Here is a 20,360-nt window from a genome sequence, read left to right as displayed (position 1 = left end):
GCTACCATTTACTATTGCTCACCAGTCTACAGGTCAACCGGGCAGTTCTGCTGTGCTGGGCCAGACTGAGTAATCCCAGGACTGTGCACGCGTCTACTACCAACCGTCAAAGTTGGTTGGGGGCCGGCTGGTCTGGGAGAGCCTCTTTCCCATGTCTGGTGATTGGCTTGCTGACAGCTGGGGTAACAGGAGCAACTGCTAACTAGCAGTCTGGCATGGGCTTGTTCACAAGAGAGAACAGAAGCATGAGAGATCTTTTGAGATCCAGGCTTAACATCATTTCCAACACTTTCTATTCTCCAAAGTAAAGCACAGCCTAGAGTCAAGAGCTAAGAAAACAGTCACACTGTAGACCGTGGATACAAGGAAGGGTAGAGAATGGGGTCATTTTTTTAGTCCATCTACCAAATACCGTGATATGAGCACTTTTTAAAAAATCCTGGCTCACCTAAGATGGAGGAATAATGGCGAATGCAAAGGATGACATAAACTATACTTTATGACTTGGCACTACTGACATTTTGAACCACAAAAGCGTTTGTAGCGGAGGGGCTGTCCCCTGCATTACAGGAGGGTTAGCAGCCTCCCTGGCATCTACCCACTAGACATCAGTAGTACCCCCCAAGTCGTGACAACCAAAAATGTCTCCAGACATTGCCAAATGTGCCCAAAAAAACAGATCTGCCTGCAGTTGAGAACCACTGCGATAAAGAGATGAATTAAGGTAAAGATAATTTGGTCTTATTCCTGCCAATATAAACTAATTTTGCTTTAAAAGGCTATTCAAATGATTCTAAAATGCAAACTTTATAGATATGTAAGATGTATACCAACTTCCCAACGGGCTACATAGTAACCATTCAGAAGTCCATTGATGATAGATTCCTGCTAATTTATATAATTTAACCAAAAATTTTACCATCTTGTTGAAGTCAACATGAAAGATAATTGAAAAGAAGTTAAACTAAATTAATACTCCAGAATTTGGTATGTAGTGCATCTCTAAGCCCCAGGATGATTCTTATAAGAAGTATTTCTTTGAAGACCAATCAATCAATCGTGTTGCTTCTCTCTCAACCTCCAAATATAAAATTCTGTCTCAGGACTAGGTTTCATGTCTACTCCTCTTTTCTTCCCATTTCATGACAATGGCAATTTACCTCCCAATTCCACCTCTCAATCCAACGCCAGTTACAGATGTAAAACACACCACAGAAAGCTTCTGCAATAAATTACAGGAATAGAGAATGTTAATTTAAAAAGTAAGCACAAATCAGAATATTGCCTCGACAATTAAAAAAGAAACAAACCCAAACAACATATTAGAAAAGCTAGCAGTCAGTCATGAAATACTTACTGTTCTAAACTGTTTTCACGATACTTACATTGCTAAAATGATATATATAAATCAAACTACTTCGCATAAAAAACCTTATGAATCAACTGAATACTCTTTTAATGTATAAATCTGTGATAGCATTGACCAAGTCAAATCATATATACAAGAACCAACCAAGTCGTATATACAAGAACCATATATACAAGAACCTCATTGTAGATTCTCTGGGCAAAAGAGAAGAGTTTCTCCTTCAGAGAAAAGAAAAGAAAATAGAGTAACTTGCTAATCCAATGATGCATCAATGAGCAAAGCCCGGACCAGGGTTTGGGGAGAGATCTGCTTACAGTACCAGTTTAAGGAGAGACTCGTCCTCAGGGCCAGGAAATGAGCCAAAAATATGAGGCAAGAGCCTGCTGTTTTAATCTCACCTCCAGTCCAGCAGGAACTGCACTTAGCAGGAAACAGCACCCTGATTCTCACATCCGCAAGGTCTGTCCTGTACTCAGCCCTGACACTTACGCCCTACTCGCATCTACATCCCCTCAAAGAACCACAGAGTCTGCTTAGCCTGTTTAGAATGATGATACCAAACAGGGACAGGGGAACTCAGCAGGAAGGGTCACCTACACGCACACAATCGAACCACTTAAACATTTTGAAATTATGAAGGTAGAAAAGTCAGGCATTCCAGGAAGTTTCCAGAACTGTCCTTTATAAAGTTGGCCTGGTATTTTAAAGTGGTTTATAAGGACGCCAGGGTGGCTCATTTGGTTAATCGTCTGCCTTCAGCTCAGGTCATGATCCCAGGGTGCTGGGATGGAGTCCCCAGTAGGCTCCTTGCTCAGCTCAGTGGGGAGTCTGCTTCTCCCTCTATCTGCAGCTCCCCCTGCTTGTGCACACTCTCTCTCTCTGATAAATAAATAAAATCTTTTTAAAAATAATAAAAATAAAACACAATAAAGTAAAAGTGGTTGGGGGTGTCCCTGCTCAGCGGGGAGCCTGCTTCTCCCTCTCGCTCTGCCTTTCCCCCCTGCTCATGCTGCTCATGCTGGCTCTCTCCCTCAAATAAATAAATAAAATCTTTAAAAAAAATTAAAAATTGAAGTGGTTTATAATATTTAACCATGTGTATTCACACTTTAAACTGAAATGTTATCATTTTCATCATTTTTTCCAAGTATTGCCATTTAATTGAATCGGTGTTATCACCCAGGAACAATAAAAAGCCAATAGTATCCTACGGGGTTAGCAAAGCTAGTTTTAAGAAATCAGTATGATTCAAGAATAACTTAGAGGATAGGGTTTCACCTTCATGATGCAACCGTCCTCTTTGAGGAGGATCGACCCTGCTAAGCAGTCAGGAGCAGACACAGGAAAGTTTATCTTACAGGGCAGAACCAACAACAACAAAAACTCTCCAGGATAGCCTCATTGTGTTAACTGAGACACTTCATTTGTCTTAGGAGTACACCCAAACACACCACACCCAAAAGTCTTGTTAATGGGTCCTAAGTGTAGTTCCTTCCTCTTTTGTGACTCATCCTTTCCCACGCCCTCAGAACAGTTCCACAGCAGGAATGTAATTAGATCTAAGCAATTAAGAAAACTGCTGTTCTTCCTCAGTGTGTGTATAGAAACGCTCTGATCAATAAGGGTTTAACTTACAGGACTCCTTGCAATAAATAACGCTTTAACTTTAATAAGGCTACAGGACCTTTGGTTTGAAGACAAATATTAATAAGCGGGAGTACTTTCACATCATTATTTTTTTTTTAATTGTATTTATTTATTTGACAGAGAGAGCGAGCAAGAGAGCACGAGAGAGCGCAGCCACACAAGCAGGGCGAGCGGCAGAGGGAGAGGGAGAAGCAGGCTCCCCGCTGATCAGACAGCCTGACAGGGGTTCGATCCCAGGACCCTGGGATCATGACCTGAGCCAAAAGCAGACGCTTCAACAACTGAGCCATCCAGGCGCCCCTCACATCTTTATTCTAAAGGCCATACACAACAGCTTTAAAATCTATCTTTCCAGTGGTCACTCCTAGACCTCTACTCAGAAATTCTTCAGAAAACTGCAGGCCTGTGCATTTTCCTCGTCAATACAAGAAGGGCCAGCAAAAGCTATTTCCCAGCAAAAAAGTGGTAAGTGTTAGGAAATACAGGGGGTTTAGTTAATTACCTACAGGTTCTTGCTACCAATGAGCTTCATGATAGTCGATAATTAAGCAAAATTAAGGGGAATATTTGGAAGTTTTTCACATGTAACACTTACCTGCAAGAGTCTTTCAGGCCTGTGAATTTGCATGTTCCCAATAATAAATTCCCAAATAAAATTAAGTTCCTAGTTTTGCATAAATAGGTTTATTATAAATTCTACTAATATAAATCTATTTTAGTTATAAAAAGTAACCTGACAAAAAATGGAAAATAAAAGTGTCATAATCCATAACGATGATCATCTTTGTATATCCCCACTACTCTCTTCCCAAGTGACTGTTTTCTATGATTATTATCAGGTTGTAACTACATTTTTTTATTCTGATTTCTTCACTTATAAGAATTCCATCTCTTCCACAGAACTTCTTCATATGGTTGCAAAACAGTTTTGCATATTAGTTTTCTACTGCTGTGTAAAAATTCAGTACAAACTTAGAGGCTTTAAAACAATACTTATTAGTTCACAGTTGTGTAGGTTAGAAGTCCACATGGGATCAACTGGGTTCTTTGTTTAGGGTCTCGCAAATCAAGGTGCCAACCAGGCCAACCAGGCCCAGCTCCTACCTGGGGATGAATCTGCTTCCAGGCTCATTCAGGTGGTTGGTGGAATTCAGTTCCCTACAGCTCCCGGACCACGGCACCTGTTTCCTTGCTGGCTGTGGGACCAAAGCCTCTCTCTCTCACAGCTCCTTAAGGCCACTGGCATTCCTTCTCCCACGGGCCATACACCCTCAAGCCAGCAATGACATAACAAGCCCTCTTGTCCTTCAAACCTCTCTGGCTTTCAGTTCTGCTCTGAGTCAGGGAAAAATCTGTTTTTAAAGGATTCATGTGATTAGAATAGGTCCACTTGGATAATCTCCTTTATTGGCTAACTCAAAGTCAAGTGATTTACAACCTTAAATTACATCTGCAGGGGCGCCTGGGTGGCTCAGTCGTTAAGCGTCTGACTTGACTTCGGCTCAGGGCGTGATCCCAGAGTCCTGGGATTGAGCCCCACATCAGGCTCCTCAGCTGGGAGCCTGCTTCTTCTTCTCCCACTCCCCCTGCTTGTGTTCCCTCTCTCGCTGGCTGTCTCTCTCTGTTCAATAAATAAATAAAATCTTAAAAAAAAATAAAAATAAAATTACATCTGCAAAATCTCTTTTGCCATGTAGCAACATAATCATGGGCATGTTACCTCATCATAGTCGAAGTCCTGCGGGAGAGGGGATCCTGGGTGGTCATTTTTAGAATTCTGTGTACCACACCTTTGCATCACAAAAGAAACTGTACTTCCAACTGTGCATTGTGGCTGAAAAGCTTGAAGGTAATTTTGCCACTGGAGCAGAAAAACTTTAGGATCCTTTCCAATTCTAAAATGTGAAAAATCGAATATTTAAATCCATTAAAGAAATAAAGTGTAAGGTTATTTTAAAACTTGGTAAGAAAATAAAATAATATGAATTTTTAAATTGGTTAAATAAAAAAGATAGCTGAAGTTTCTCCTGGTTTAAAATCTGTTTTTGCAAAATTGTCAACTTTAGGGGGGGCAATTTTCTAGTCACAATAAGAGGCTGAACATTTAGGAAATAATGAACCATAAAAATGGAAATAAAGGTTTATGCCACTCATGTGACAAATCATAATGCCTAGGGAAACGAGAAGCAAAGAACTCTGAAACCAGTGGCAATTTCTATAACACAAAACTCCAGTTTGATTCTAGATATAAAGATCAGAAAGGAGGTAAATGAGCCAAATGAAAAACCAGCTCATATACAGATTATTCCACCCAAAGTTCATTAAAAACTAGGACTAAGGATACAGCTAAGGACCAGGCTGAGAGTGTCTTCTCAGGAGGGAGTCAGCTAACTGACTTTGGTATAAGATGGTTCCCATCCCCGACACACAAATCTAGGAGGAGGAAGAAGGGGAAAAGAGGAGGAGGTAGTGGAGGAGAAAGAGGAAGAACAAGACGGCGAAGAAGGGAAGAGGGAGAAGAGGAAGAAAAAGGAAGAGACAGGCAGGCATGCAGGCAGGAAGGAAAAAGAAAAGAACCTTGCATATAGTTGGTGCTAAATAAATATTTGTTGAATGCAAGTACAATGTGACAGACCATAAATATGTTTGGTAGCCTTCAGAAAATTCACCCCTCTAGCCAGAGAAAAGAAGTCTTTCTAAATCTCAGCTACTCTTGGGCTAAAAATTACCCACAGCCTGCCACTAGGCTGACACTGGACCCAAGGTGGGGCACTCTGGATAACTCTGAGAGTCACAAGAAAATGAGAGCAGGCAATAAAAGTGTTACGACAAAATAAGAAAAAAAAAAAAAACTCTGTTAAATATTGGTGGAACTGAATTTTGCTGAAACTTTTAATCTCAGAGTAATTATAACTGACACAGTGGCAAATATACAAGTTGACAGACTGTCCCTCAACAGAATTCCAAAGACTGGTTTCCAGCAAAATAAGTCAGGATTCTGCCTATTGGTACTAACCGGTAGAAAGAACACATCGATAGCTGTGAATGACACCAATGGAATGAGACGCTCCTAACAGCCAGAAATCTGAAACACTAGCCATAGCTTCAACGCTTACCGAATGCACAGGTGTCATGTTTTCCACAGGCTGCAAGGTTCTCATTCATTGGGCTACTCTCCAATGAAAGTTGGTGGGGAAAAATACGCATTTTGTAACCATACAAAGATTTTTCCCTCTCAAGTGTGTTTTTATTAAGCTAACCAACTCAAAACTCCTTTGTGCAAAAACAGAAGTTGTACTCTTCTTATTCTCCACTCATGCAATTAACAGGAAAAGCAATTCAAATTAGAATTCAGAAGATCTTTCCACTCCACAAATAAACAATAAAGGTGACGCTTCACGTCCTCAAGATGTGAGCAATGTCTTCTGTATTTTCCGAACTGGATCGGTACGACTTTAGGTACGCCTGACAAAAACTAACGTATGTTTTAACTGACAGATAATAACCACTGCTTAAATTTCTATTTGTATTGTTCTACAACTTCCAAAATGGTTCATACCTAAAATCACTGGTAGGGTAGAAAGGCAAGTAAAATTATCCCCATCTTATAAGAAAAAGACTCGAAACTTACAAGTAATTTGCCCAATGTCACAGAGCTTTTCAATAGCAGTGCCTGGACTCAAACCAAGCTTTTTCTGACATCTTGTTATTCCTACCTTTTGCCTATAGAATATCTCTACTTGAATGGTATGGACCCTAAAATGAAAGATGCTTCTAGGGTGCCCGGGTGGCTCAGTGGTTGTCTGCCTTTGGCTCAGGTCACGATCCCAGGGTCCTCGGATCCCAGCGAGCCCTGCATCAGGCTCCCTGCTCAGCGGGGAGCCCCTTCTCCCTCTGCCCCACCCCACGCACCCACCTGCTGTCAAATAAATAAAATCTTTAAAAAAAAAGAAAAGAAAAGAAAGATGCTTCTAAAATTGCACACCATTTTCCTTCTACTTACACAAGGAAAAAATCATAGAATAATTTATGTCAAAGCACTGATTTTTATAAAAATTCTTATGAAATAGACCAATATAAGAAACCCAAAGCTACAAGAAATACAAAAAAAAAAAAAATGGCCATGTATCTAATATTCTAAACTAGAATATTTATTTAGTAGTCAAATAAAATATTGGACACGTTAGTAATTTACATGTTCACATAAGCTATTTGAGTATTTCAATAACCTACTGTCCATCCAAAAATGGTATGTTCTTAAATATAATTCCAGGTGATAGTTAAGCTTAGAGAAAAGGAAATAAAGAAAAACTCCAAATAATCTTGAATATACACTGAATTTTGTGTTTACATTCCATAGGCAACACAGGGCCTGGGATACAGTTATACTTAAAGAATATATGATTTTTTTAAAATGTGCATTCTCAAATTTTAATGACTGCATAATTATTTAAGAATTTCAACAAATTTCCATTCTTCGCTATAAAGGGAAGTTTAAAAAAAAATCATTCCACAAACAGGAAAGTTATTACTTAGCAGAATACTGAAATTGAGCATTTCTCAAAGTATGGTCTATTCACCGCGTATACTGTATACACCTCACTGGCACAAAGACAGTCTACTGGGAGCTCCTTCTAAGGTTCCAGGTCATTCAGGATCAGCCTGCAAGCAGGGACAGATATAGCAGTGGGGCCTGGAGCTATGGAGAGAGAAGTAAGAGAAGCCCAACGTAAGAAAAATAAGACAAGTTTCAACAGGAGGAGCCAGCACCAAAGCCCTGATCCCTGGCTCAATCTAGAGACCACACAGGCAGAGCACAAGTACTCACACACTGCCTGCAGCCACGTCCTTGCACACCAACCTCCTCTTCCCACCTGCCCCCACCCCTGTATTACCGCTCCTTCCCTAGAGATGCTCATCTTTAAGAGATAATTTCTACACCCCAGAGGACCATTAAGACCCCCTTTTCTTCCTGCCCTTCATCCAGTTTCCTTCTAAATAAATATACTGATATTTCAGTGTTTTTTAAGCGAATCATTTTAAAAGAATATTAACCATTAGCAGGAACATTTCAAGAATGTGACAAAAACCATCAAAATAATGCATTAATATTACTAAATTTGAGAGATAGTAGTATCATGTACAATGTAAGATAAAGGAGTCTAAAGAATTGGAAAACATTATTTCTTCCAATTTTGCTTCAACGTCATAAGTCATATAACGCCTACGTTTCCTTATCTATGAATAAAAGTTACAGTTCAAAATATCACTATTATATTGTAGATAAGTAGGATGTCTTATTCTTTTTTTTTTTTAAAGATTTTATTTATTTATTTGACAGAGAGAGACAGCCAGCGAGAGAGGGAACACAAGCAGGGGGAATGAGAGAGGAAGAAGCAGGCTCCTAGCGGAGGAGCCTGATGTGGGGCTCGATCCCAGAGCACTGGGATCACGCCCTGAGCTGAAGGCAGACGCTTAACGACTGCGCCACCCAGGCGCCCCAGGATGTCTTATTCTTAAGTGATGGATGCTACAGTCTTTAAAGGTAAAATATAATATCTACAATATACTTTCAAAAGGCTCAATGAAAAATGTGGGTATATTTTCTATCTTTATACACATATACATATAGAGAGAACGAATGCAGCAGAATGCTAACTTCTGAATCTAGGTAGTGAGCAGGCAGATCCTAGTTCACTGTGCTATTCTCATTTTATATTTCAATTTTTCATAATAAACGTTGGAGAAAACAGATGAGATATGTGCTCAGAATCTGTGCTTATAATGATTATTAGCATCGTAAGTTAAACTTTCAAAACTATTTTTGCAGACATCATCATCAGAACATTGAACTATGCATCCAAACCGGCTGTGTATCAAGTGCACGTTAAAACAATGCTAGCTCACTAGCATACAAGACGCAGGAGGTGTTCTAGCACACGATTACCTCCAGTCAGGGACTGCGCCTCCCGCACACTGCATCACACCCAGGGGGCTTAGGGGGCTCGCTCAGGGCCAGCAAGCAGGAGCTCTTACCTACTGACCATGCGTGACTTTGACAAGTTACAACTTCTCTGGGGCACGGATACCAGTTTATCTCACGGTGCCCTCCTCTCCACCCCTGCAGAACGATTCCGGCCCTCACGAATTCCTGCCTGAACTATGGCAGCAGCCTCATAACCATCCATCTGCTGCCCAGCTAGAGCTCTTCAACATCCTGAACACAGCTACCAAGTAATCCAGCCAAAACACATTTGATCCTGTGATTCCCAACCTCTGAATACGCAGGACAAAGTCCAACACTCTGAAAATATGGATTATTTTAAGCCATTCCAGATTTAGCCCCAACCTCCCCACATGCCTATCTCCTACTCAGTCCCCTTGCCTATTATTCTAGGGTTCACCAAAGCTAAGCTGACAAACCAACTGCCCTCTCCCCCAACTCCTGACTCCATTCCATGCCTTTGCTCTTGCTGTTCCCTTGGAGAGCAATTTCATCTTTTCCTGGATCACATAAGCAACTGCTTAATGGGTACAGGGTTTCCGTCTCGGGTGATGAGAATGTTCTAGAACTAGACAGAGATGGTAGTTACACAACATTGTGAACTTACTATGTCACTGAACTATTCACTTTAAAATGATTAATTTTAGGTGTGCCTGGGTGGCTCAGTTAAGCGTCTGCCTTCGGCTCAGGTAATGATCCCAGGGACCTGGGATGGAGTCCCATGTTGGGCCCCTTGCTCGGTGGGGAATCTGCTTCTCCCTCTCTCTCTGCCCCTCCCCAATGCTCGTGCTCTCTCTCTCAAATAATCATTTTCTTAAAAATAAAATAAAATAAAATAAAATAAAATAAAATAAAATAAAATAAAATGATTAATTTTATGTTATGTGAATCTCACCTCAACTTTTTAAAAAAACAGCAACAGCAGCTCATCCTGTTTAAAAAAAAAAACAAAAACACCTTCGCCAACTCCTCAGCACCAGACTGGATCAGCACTGAGAACACTCCCCTGTCGCAGCAGCTACGACTCTGTATTACCTGTTTATAGAACTCCCCCACCATACTTTGAGCCTCTTACCTTCCTATCATCTCACTCCCTTTGCTTAGCCTAGGCCTTCAAGAAACATTTTTTTTTTTAAATATGAAAAACAGAGACACCTCTTGGGGCAAGAGGCGAGAGCAGATAGCCTTTTCAAGCTCTAGATCTAAAAGCCTACAAGGGCATGTGTTAATTGGAAAGGAAAAGATCAGGAAAGACTGCTGTTCATCTGGTTATGAAGGATAAAAATGGAAAGACCCTTGGTGAGATTTTTCAGTTAGTAATAATGAGAACTAACATTTACTGAGTTCTTAACTATAATTATTAATCCCATTTTCCAAATGAGGAAACAAATATATTTCAGTAACTTGCCTAAGGTCACAAAGGGGCAGCAAGACTCACACGCTGCCCTGCCTCCATACTGCCCCAGGCACGGCTGCAAGAGCTAGGAATGGACATTCTTTGGCCCACAATTTGGTTTTTCTAAGGCTGAGAAAACACTCCATTTTCCACATTTCTCTACTTAGCCACTGCCACAATGTTGTTTCTATTTCATAAAGTGCTTTTTTAAATATAAAATGTTAATTTTTAAGAAGAATCCAACCATTAAAAAAAAAGAGATGAATCATAAAAAGATCTCTCATTAAAAACATCTCTCACATGTAAATTAGCCAAGTGTTCATGGGCTCTTCCTCCCTCACAGAGGTGAAAAAATCAGTGCGTAGTGCCCTCACTAGAAACCAACTACACTAGGCTTCCCCACTGGATGCTCATTTTCAAAGTACCCCAAACCTCTGTACAGGGTAAGTACCCTGCAAATGAGAAAATCATGGAATAACAAAACCAAGCTGGAAGAAGAACTAAAAAACTCACTTTTTTAGTTTAGAAAGTATGATGCACATGTCCTTCCCCTCTTCCCTCTCTTAAATAATGTCCCAATCTGGTTTAAAAAAAAAAAATGAACCAAAAGTCACTGAGATTGAAAAAAATAATTATTTGTGCACCTGAACGGGAAAACCTTACCACAGAGGTAATGTCAAATCTTGACAACATATCAATAAGGAAAACATACCCCCCCCAAAAAAAGTATATACCCTATGGTCCACACTTGTACATATGCATCTCCAGACTGTAAGCCCACAATTTTCAGTTCTACTGGATTCTCAGCACTTGTTTCACCCATACATCCTCCTAAATATTTAAAACCAAGAATGGCAGGATAATATGTTGGGCAAATACACACACATGCAAAAGCAAAAAGGGAAAGGGGATAAGAATATCACAGATAATATGACAAAGTAGAATTCAAGACAAAAGCTGAATGGGACAAATTAAAGACTTTTTTACCACTAGTTACACTCCACAGTGAATATAAAATAGCCAACAGTCTTAATGTATCAATTATCACAAAATTTAGTACATAAAACAAAAACTGGAATATAAGGGAAGGTGTCAGCAACATAGCTATAGTGAGACACACACTACTCTCAAAGCTACAATAAATCGAGTAGTAAAAATAAAGTGGTAAAGCCCTTAAAGATCAATATGAACAAGGCATCAAAAGGAAAAAATGGTCAAAGAACAGAGTTTCTAAAATAAGACGTGAACGTGGCAATAAGCATAGAAATATGTCCACACTCCCTAGAAATCAAAAACACAGATTAAAGCTATATCTTGTTAAAGCTATTTTTTTTCACAATCAAGTTGACAAATATGTTCTAAATCATATTACTGGATCATATTCCATTTCCATACTACTAAAAGGCATAGTGAATCCAACAATTTTACACACTGCTGGAAAGAACACAAATTGGTTTTGAGACTTAACATAAAAGGCCTTCCTTCCCCTAAACACCCTTCCCTCCAATTTTCTTTGGTATATGGCTCAAGATACAATGCCATAGTTTTAAATTTGAAATTCCATCAGTTGACAATAGTTAAAAACACGGGTTCCAGAGTTAGGCTACCCAATCTTCACTTATCAGCTATGACACTTTAAGCAAGTAAATTATTTACCATTGTCTGTAAAATGATGGCAATGGTACCCACTTCTTAGGGTTGCTGTGAATCAGAGTAAGTAAGCTAAGGTAAAGCACTTGGAACAATGCTGGGGCATACATGCTCAAAAAATACTGGCTATTGACACTTGGATTTCTTATAAGTAATTTCTTTATAAGTAATTTACTAGCATTTGCTTAGTATTCCTATGGGACATTCACATCTGCTCAAATCATTTCAAATACTTATAATTTTAAATATGAGGGTTATTAGAATCAAATATGATTCAAAAAATTATACATATATCATTACTGCGGCACCAAGGTAATTAAATGCTGATTGAACCACAAAGAGGCAATCTGGAAACTTTAAAAAGAGCATAAGCAGTGGTTTATGGCATGGAATGATGACTTGTTTTTTTCTTTATCTTCAACTGTATTTTGGTTTCTACCCTGAACATGTATGACCTTTATGGGGGGGGTAGATTTTTAAAACAATAAACAGCCGTTATCTTGACTGGTTCAGTCATACACTTACTCTCTCTCAAGGGCACTTAGCAGGTCTGATTCCATTATATAATTACAGCTCATCATATCTTTTGCCAGGGCTTTAATAACTCAATTATATCAGTTCATCTTTTGCACATCATTTCGGAGACTCTACCATTCGGAAATAAATTAGTCAATGTTGGTAACATTCAAGATTTCTGAGGATAACAAAAGTCCAAAAGACAAAACCATTTTTGTGACAACAATCAGGTAAATTTACTCTTGTATTTTTGTGTTATATATTTAAGCCTAGAAGAGAAGCTATATAAAGCTTTTAATTATTTTATGATTTAGGAAAATGAGGCAATAAGCGTATATTATCCCACCTTTCTATTTACAATTTCAGTAAGTGAATTTCAATCATTTTTTGGCAAATTAAATTCCCTACAGAAATCAATTTGACTGCTCTTGCATAAATAAGCTCGGGCAGGTGGAAATTTTCAACCATTTGTTATATTCCTTAGGTGCCAGGACAAATGTTTGCACGGTTACTAACAGGATACTTAAGTCCTCCATTATGACAGAGATGAAACACATGAGTTATAATGTTTAAATCTAAAATTCTTGGATGTAGATTTCTTCACCAAGCATTCGACTGTAAATTAAACAGGGCTGGTAAGAATAAAATGTTGCTGGCTATTAGCTAATTCTGGGGAGAAAGGGAAAAGAGGGGTGAACTTGTTACCTCACTGACAGAATAACTTCCTTAGATGAAACTTTACCTACTCTAGTCAGAAATCTCTCTGAACAAGGACTTAAACCTGTCGAGGAATCCAAATTCTTAATTCAGGTTAAAAAGACGAAAAGGAAAAGCCTTCCTTTAATATTTACCCCTACGTGCCCCCTCCAGCTCCTTACTCTGACTGCAATTCTCATCCATACCTCAGCTGCACCAGCCCCCATCATAACACCCAAAGTGCCCTTCCAAACCTGGTGCTCCCTAAGAGTACTCTGTAATTTCACAGCTCCACACCACCGCGCTTGCTGTTCTCCAGCCTGGAAAGCCCTTCCAACTGTCTACCTGGCCCGGTCTCAACTTCACCTTCCTGCCTCCTCCCTGACCCCACCCTACACATCTGTGCCTACGCGGCACTTTACACACACGGCTATCAATGGCTTTTAACATAAGGTATTACTATTTTTTCTTAGCTCTCTTAAAAATCTGAAGGCTGTGACTAGATTTTCTTATTACAGAAATTTTAGAACATATACAAAATACAATAGCATCACAAAAAGTACATACAGTAGTATTACGAACCAGCCAACTACAACAATTCATGACCAATCCTATTTCCACCATACCCCCTACTCACTTCTACCCACTCACTCACAGATTATTTGGAAACAAGTCCCAGATTTCACATCATTTCACCTGTAAATAGTATACTCTTGTTTCTCTGAAAGGTAAAAAAGCTTTGCAAATATAACTACATTGCTACCACTGTGACATTTAAATCTTTTTTAGATAATTCCACAAAGCCATCATATATCCAGGTGGTGTTTATATTTCCTCAACTGTCATAAACTACTATTTTTATTATTTTTTTAGAGATTTTATTTATTTATTAGAAAGAGAGAGAGAGCGCACAAGCAGCGGGAGGGGCAGAGGGGAAGGAGCAGAGGGAGAGGGAAAAGCAGATCCCCCCTGAGCGTCGAGCCTGATGCGGGGCTCAATCCCAGGACGCTGAGATCATGACCTGAGCGGATCAGATGCTTAACCGACTAAGCCACCCAGGCGCCCCTATTTTTATTATTAATCAAGGTCTACATGAAGTCTATCATTACAATTGGTTAATATTTCTCCTGAATCTCTTTTAATCTCCAGATTTCTCCTCCATTTTTTTCTTCTTATAATTTATTTTTGAAGAAACTAGGCCTTTTGTTCTAAGAGTGTCCCATGATCATAATTACATCCACTGCATGTCCATGTTCCTCCATCCCTGTATTTTCTGTTAAATGGAGGTAAGATCCAGAAGCCTATCATATTCAGGTTTGTTTCTTTTGGCAAGACTATTCATAGGCAGTAATGGATATTTCCATCAGGAGATAAATTACATCTGGTTTTCTTTCTTCTTGAGACATTAGTAGCCAATGATAATCACTGTCTTTGCCTAGATCCATCAATTCATTAGGAGATGTAAAATTGTGATATACTAATTCCGTCTCCCTTCTTCCTCTATTAGCTGGGATAAAACACCTTGTAAAAAAGAGGAACTTCTCTCATCAAATATTTGGTTAGCCTGAGGAAAAGCATAATACCTCTTTGTCTTTGTTTTCTGGTTCTTAAAAGAATACATCAGCTCCTTAGCAGTCTCCAAAAGTGACAACTTTCTCCTTTTTTTGTAATCATTATTATGAATTCACAGATTTAAAGATTTTGGTACAATGTGATATTATCCTTATTGATGATGGAACTGTCCCATCGCAGGTCAAGCGGGAACCTCTTAAAGTTGGCCCCTGAGTCCTAATCTTCGACAGCCTCCTTGCTTTCTAGGGGAACAAAGGATTCCAGGCTCAACGTGCACATTTTCTGCTTCCAACTTGGAATTACCTATTTCTTCACAAAGGATCTAATTATTAATTCATTTTTAAGTCTAACGTACGTGTTCCATAAATGTTTCCAAATTAAATAAGATAACTGCTTACCAAGGTCCAATTCCTGAACTAATAATTTTAAATTTGAAAATAAAGACATACAACCACTATTCCACTCTTATTAAAAGAATTTAAATTGTTAACTCCTCATTTAAGTTCTTGGACCCGTTGTGTACCAAAAGATGTACCAATGCAACTCAACCATTTGCTTTGGTATTATAATAAAATTCAGCAATTCAAATCACCATGATGAGCTGGGGTTGACATCAAAAGTATAAATACAGGGCTTCTTTACTGGGATCTTCCTTCAAGAACCACAAGAAATACAATGCAGGGATAACTCTAGGAAACTGTCAGAATAAAACTAAATTAAACATTTTTAATCAAAGGTTGGCATCTTTAATGAAACTGAGTAAACAGTGCTCAATTAAGTATCATGAGTTTAAATGTAACAATGTGTGATCTTAATTATTTACATTAACCCAAAATTGCTATAATAATATTAACATCTTTTCAAACATACTCCAAATTCTCAGAGGAAAACACAAAACCCTCATTTTCGAAAACACAACTGAGACAAAATGTAATCCTTCATGCTTTCTAAACACATCAAACTTTAAAAAAAAAAAAAAAAGATTTATTTGAGATAGAATCTCACTTAGCGGGGAGCCCAATGCAGGGCTCCATCTCACGACCCTGAGGTCATAACCCTGAGATCATGACCTGAGCCGAAATCAAGAGTTGGACATTTAACCAACTAAGCCATTCAGGCACCCCAAACATCTCAAACTTCTGTTCTTAGTGGGAACCAACAGAATTTTTTTGAAGATATTTTTCAGTTGCTATATTTGTAACTTTAAATGTTTTTAGAAATACCAGTATTTTTTCAGGGTCCTGAGACATTAACAAGATGCTTTAGAACATATCTGGTAGCTCATTTATAGAATTCATTGTTCCAAAATCAGAGTAGCCTAGAGAAATGGCAGCAAAAACAACCAGAGCCTCCCATATCAGAGATAGCTTTAACGATCAAGCATTTACTCTACTACAAATGTTAGGTGTACGTACAGTTTAGTGGAACCCCCTTCCAAAATGTCTGCTTACAGTATTTGTTTGCAGTACATCCACTAGTTCTTGAAATATAGCCCCTTAATTTTAATTACTCAATTCTCCTAGTCTGAACTAGGTGAAAATGGAATAGCCTATTCTCACAGTACATATAATTGTATACATAATTGTATGTATAATTGCACATATAATTGACTAGATTTGAAATGGCATTTACAGTCATTTAATTATCCCTTTCAGAAATCTGAAGCTCCAATTTAGTGATTAAGATAAATGTCAACAACAAAAATAGTCTTATTTTATGATTAAAAGAGGCAGCTATCTCCAGATTCAGCTAGTACAGGACAAACTCTCAACTGTATTTTACCCACAGTTTATAATTATGAACTACATTTATGTGTATGTGTATAAACATAACCTCTGTTGAGTGAACTCTAAGCTCACTGGCATATTTATAACCATGGTACTATTCAGAATATTTTAAATGATTTTTTTCTACATATAATATAGCATGTTAAGATTCTGTATTTCACATACTATAAAATATTTATATACCTCAGTCTATTGCTAATGCATCCCTTTCAGATACATAAGCTTAAGTAAGAAAAAATATTTATGAAATAAACATTTAAGATTTTTTTCCTCAAATCAAAGTTGTGCAGACCATAGTGTGATTATTTCTATAATTAAAATGACTGCTTTAAGATTCAAATTAAGTAATCATCGGGGAGAAAAAAAGAAAGCAAGATATATGTCCCTTACCTTACACCGGAATAAATTTTATATGGATCAAACATTTAACTTAAATGTTAAAAAATGAAGCAAATTAAAAAACTAAAAGAAACGAGGTGCAATTTTTTTCTTTTTGTTTAATATTGCAGAGTAGAAAGGCCAAGATATAATGTAAACCAACCGAAAAGTTACAAAAGGGTGATAAATTCAATTGCATAAAAATAACCACTTTCTGCAGACCAAAAGCCACCATAAACAAAGTTGTAAAACAAATAACCAATTAAGAAAACATAATTATTCATATTAAAATGAGTAATTTCCTTGATATAGCGTACATACAAATGAATTTTAAAAAATCAACAACCCAATAGAAAAATGGAAAGGATAAACTGTTCATGAAAAAAAAGAACATGCAGTGGGCTCTGAAAATAAAAGCATAGAAAAAGTGATATGACGAAGGAAATTAAACAACATTCGTCAGTATTACAAATGCACCGTATCTTGAACCCAGCAATTCCACTTTTAGGAACTGATGCTACAAGCGTACACGTACACACACACACACACACACAAACTTCGAATACACACAGGCGTATTCATCATTGCATATTACAGCAAGGATCTGAAGGGAGATGCTCTGAATGGGCCTAATTACAGTTTTAAAAAAAGGATACAGAACAAGTACAGTGTGCTACCATTCTCATAAAGGGTGAACATTTATATTCATATTTGCTCGTATATGCTAAACGCTCTCTGGAGGGACATGCAAGCAACTGGTAACACCAACAATACATACGCATGTGACCAAATCCGACATGAGGGATTATGGTATAGATCCAAAGCAAAAGGAACCTACTTCTCCTGTACATTCATTTTATTCTATCTTGGTTTGGTTTTACTAGTCATCAACTCAATTATTTTCATTTAAATATTTTACAAAATTTATTCTAATAGTTAACGTAAACAGAGATGTTCATGTTTTCTAAGCAGACAGGTTCTACCTTTTATACTATGTATTTCTCTTTATTTTTATGCTATTTTAAGAAAAAGAATGCTCGGGGCGCCTGGGTGGCACAGCGGTTAAGCATATGTCTTTGGCTCAGGGCGTGATCCCGGTGTTATGGGATCGAGCCCCACATCAGGCTCCTTTGCTATGAGCCTGCTTCTTCCTCTCCCACTCCCCCTGCTTGTGTTCCCTCTCTCGCTGGCTGTCTCTATCTCTGTCAAATAAATAAATAAAATCTTAAAAAAATAGCAAAAAACTATTTAAAAAAAAAAAGAATGCTCAGTTTAGTAAGTGCTAAGATTTAAGTTCAGAGAGATGCACCTCGCGTTCCAAACGTATAAAATGCAAACTGGCATGCTGTTAATAGCAATAACGATTAAATACTATGCATTTCTAGAAGAGAAAACAGGATAAAATTAAAGTATAAAAAACCTCCAAGTGGAATGTGGATCTGTAGTGCAAGTAAAAAAAAAAAATGGGAAAATACAGCAAATAAATATAAAAAAGCTATCTTTGATAAAGCTTAAACACAACCTGCACTACAAAAAAGCTGAATCTTTAACTCAACTACAGTGACCTCCGACATCACTGAACGACAGACATGTCAATTATTATCTAAAAAACAACGTGAAACAAAGTAATCTCTCCGCGCTTAGAAAATAATTTCACGCTTTATTAAACAACATCAAATCATCAAATATCTATAGCTTTCCTTTTTTTATTGGAAATTAAAGAGCCTAGTTTTGCCACAATTTCCTGTTAAGTCTAAGTAAAATCACCCCAGAAACAGGCGGAGGAAAGCCACAATTCTGAATTAACTCATAACCAAAAGCAGATTAATAGTATTCTCATAATAAGCATATATAATCGTTTGGTAAAATTTGTGCAAAATCATAAAGGTCCTTTTTAATACTCCAAATGGGCAACTGGGCAGTTTGAGCATCCCATCTCATTTAGGTTTCCGACTCGTCACGACTTTTTAAGTAACATTTAAGAATATAGAAGGCTGATGATATTGCCATTCTTCTGACTCGCCAAATTATCTAAATCCCCAGCATCTGTAGTCAGGCTGTTTCTCAAGATTTCTGATCTCCGGCCAACTCAAGAGAGGCCCTTGAGTGCTTCTTAGCGTGCACACGGAGGCCGGGCTGCAGATGAACACCGAATGCCTGTCCCACACGGATCTGCCCCACAGGTGAAACTCGGCCCCACAGTTTCACCACCGCTTCCAGGATCACCACCCACGGGGCTTTGTGTGCATCGACGCCCGATTCCGTCCGCCTCCCTCAGAAATCAAATTTTCCCGGTGATACAGCGACGGCAGCCAGCATACGATGCCCCCCCCAACCCCCGCCCCGCCAGCCTCCGAGTCGAACCCACGGAGGGTGCGGAGAGCCGCGAGCCGGCGCGGGGTCCGCTGCCCAGCCCACCCGGACTGCGGGGTGCGATTCCCCCATCCGGCCCCCGCCAGCCCGGCCCGACAGAGCGCGAGTGGGGAGCCGGGCCAATCCCCGGCGAGAGGAAGGGCCAGGGTCGCCGGGCGTAGGGGGGAACCCAGAAAGCCGGGATGGAGGAGGGGGCCCATTTAATCCCGCAGCGCCCGGGTTTCTCCCAGGAGCTCGGAGAGCTGGAGGTGAGGGGTGGGTGCTGCGCCGGGCCGGCGACCGGGAGGGTCCCAGGGTCTCCGCGCCGACGCCCAGCCCCAGCGAGGAGTCCCCAGGCCAACGGAGTGGGACGGCTGAGGGAAGGCTGAGGAGGGCGGCGCGCGCTTCCGAGCACAGGACCCCGGGGCTCTCGGGAGGGCAGCGCAGGCAGCGCGGGACGCGCAGGGGCCGCGGGACTCACCGCGCTGGCAGTGGCGGCGGCGCCAGACGACGCGGGGCCGGACGCGTCCTGCCTCCTCAGGCGGGACTTCAGGCTCTTCATGGCCAATTCTTCGCAGCTCGGCTCCCAGCGGCGCAGCGCAATCGTGCCGCGCGCAAACCTTCAAGTGTGAGGGCTGCAAGCGCTCGGGGAGGCAGAGGAGGCGGCGCCGGCGGTCCCGGCCCCACCTGCCACCTGGGGGCTCCCGGCTGCCCACCGCTCGCGGGCCTGCGGCGGGGCTCCCCTCTCTCAGCCAATCCTGCAGCGGCCCTCGAGGAGGTGGGGCCGACTCCGGCCAATCGGAATCCGGGAAGAGGGCGGGACTTCCCTTTCAAACTTAATAACACCCTTCCTCTCCCCGCAGGAGGAAAAAGTTTGGAAGTTCGGCTGGGCGGGTGGCGGAGGTGTGCGCCGCGGCTGGGACGGAGGCGAGAGCTAGGCTCCGGGCCACCGGCGCCAGCCAACTTTAGTGATGGGAGTCTCAGGTCTAAAGA

General features: G+C 40.0%; 1 protein-coding gene across 1 annotated transcript in view; it reads right to left on the bottom strand.

The window, feature by feature from the left end:
* Positions 1-20,078, bottom strand: part of UACA (uveal autoantigen with coiled-coil domains and ankyrin repeats) — a 92,126-nt gene extending 72,048 nt beyond the window's left edge. The window contains exon 1 of the mRNA XM_045810809.2: positions 19,849-20,078. Within this exon, the coding sequence (XP_045666765.2) occupies positions 19,849-19,929 (81 nt within the window). The 5' untranslated portion in view covers positions 19,930-20,078. The remainder of the gene's footprint in view (positions 1-19,848) is intronic.
* Between the last annotated feature and the right edge of the window lie 282 nt (positions 20,079-20,360).

The sequence above is a fragment of the Ursus americanus genome, chromosome 28 (assembly GCF_024610735.1).
Source record: "Ursus americanus isolate L20-20 chromosome 28, mUrsAme1.1.p, whole genome shotgun sequence".
Taxonomy (NCBI): domain Eukaryota; kingdom Metazoa; phylum Chordata; class Mammalia; order Carnivora; family Ursidae; genus Ursus; species Ursus americanus.
The sequence above is the reverse complement of the archived record's forward strand: the minus strand, read 5'-3'. Positions and strand labels throughout refer to the sequence as shown.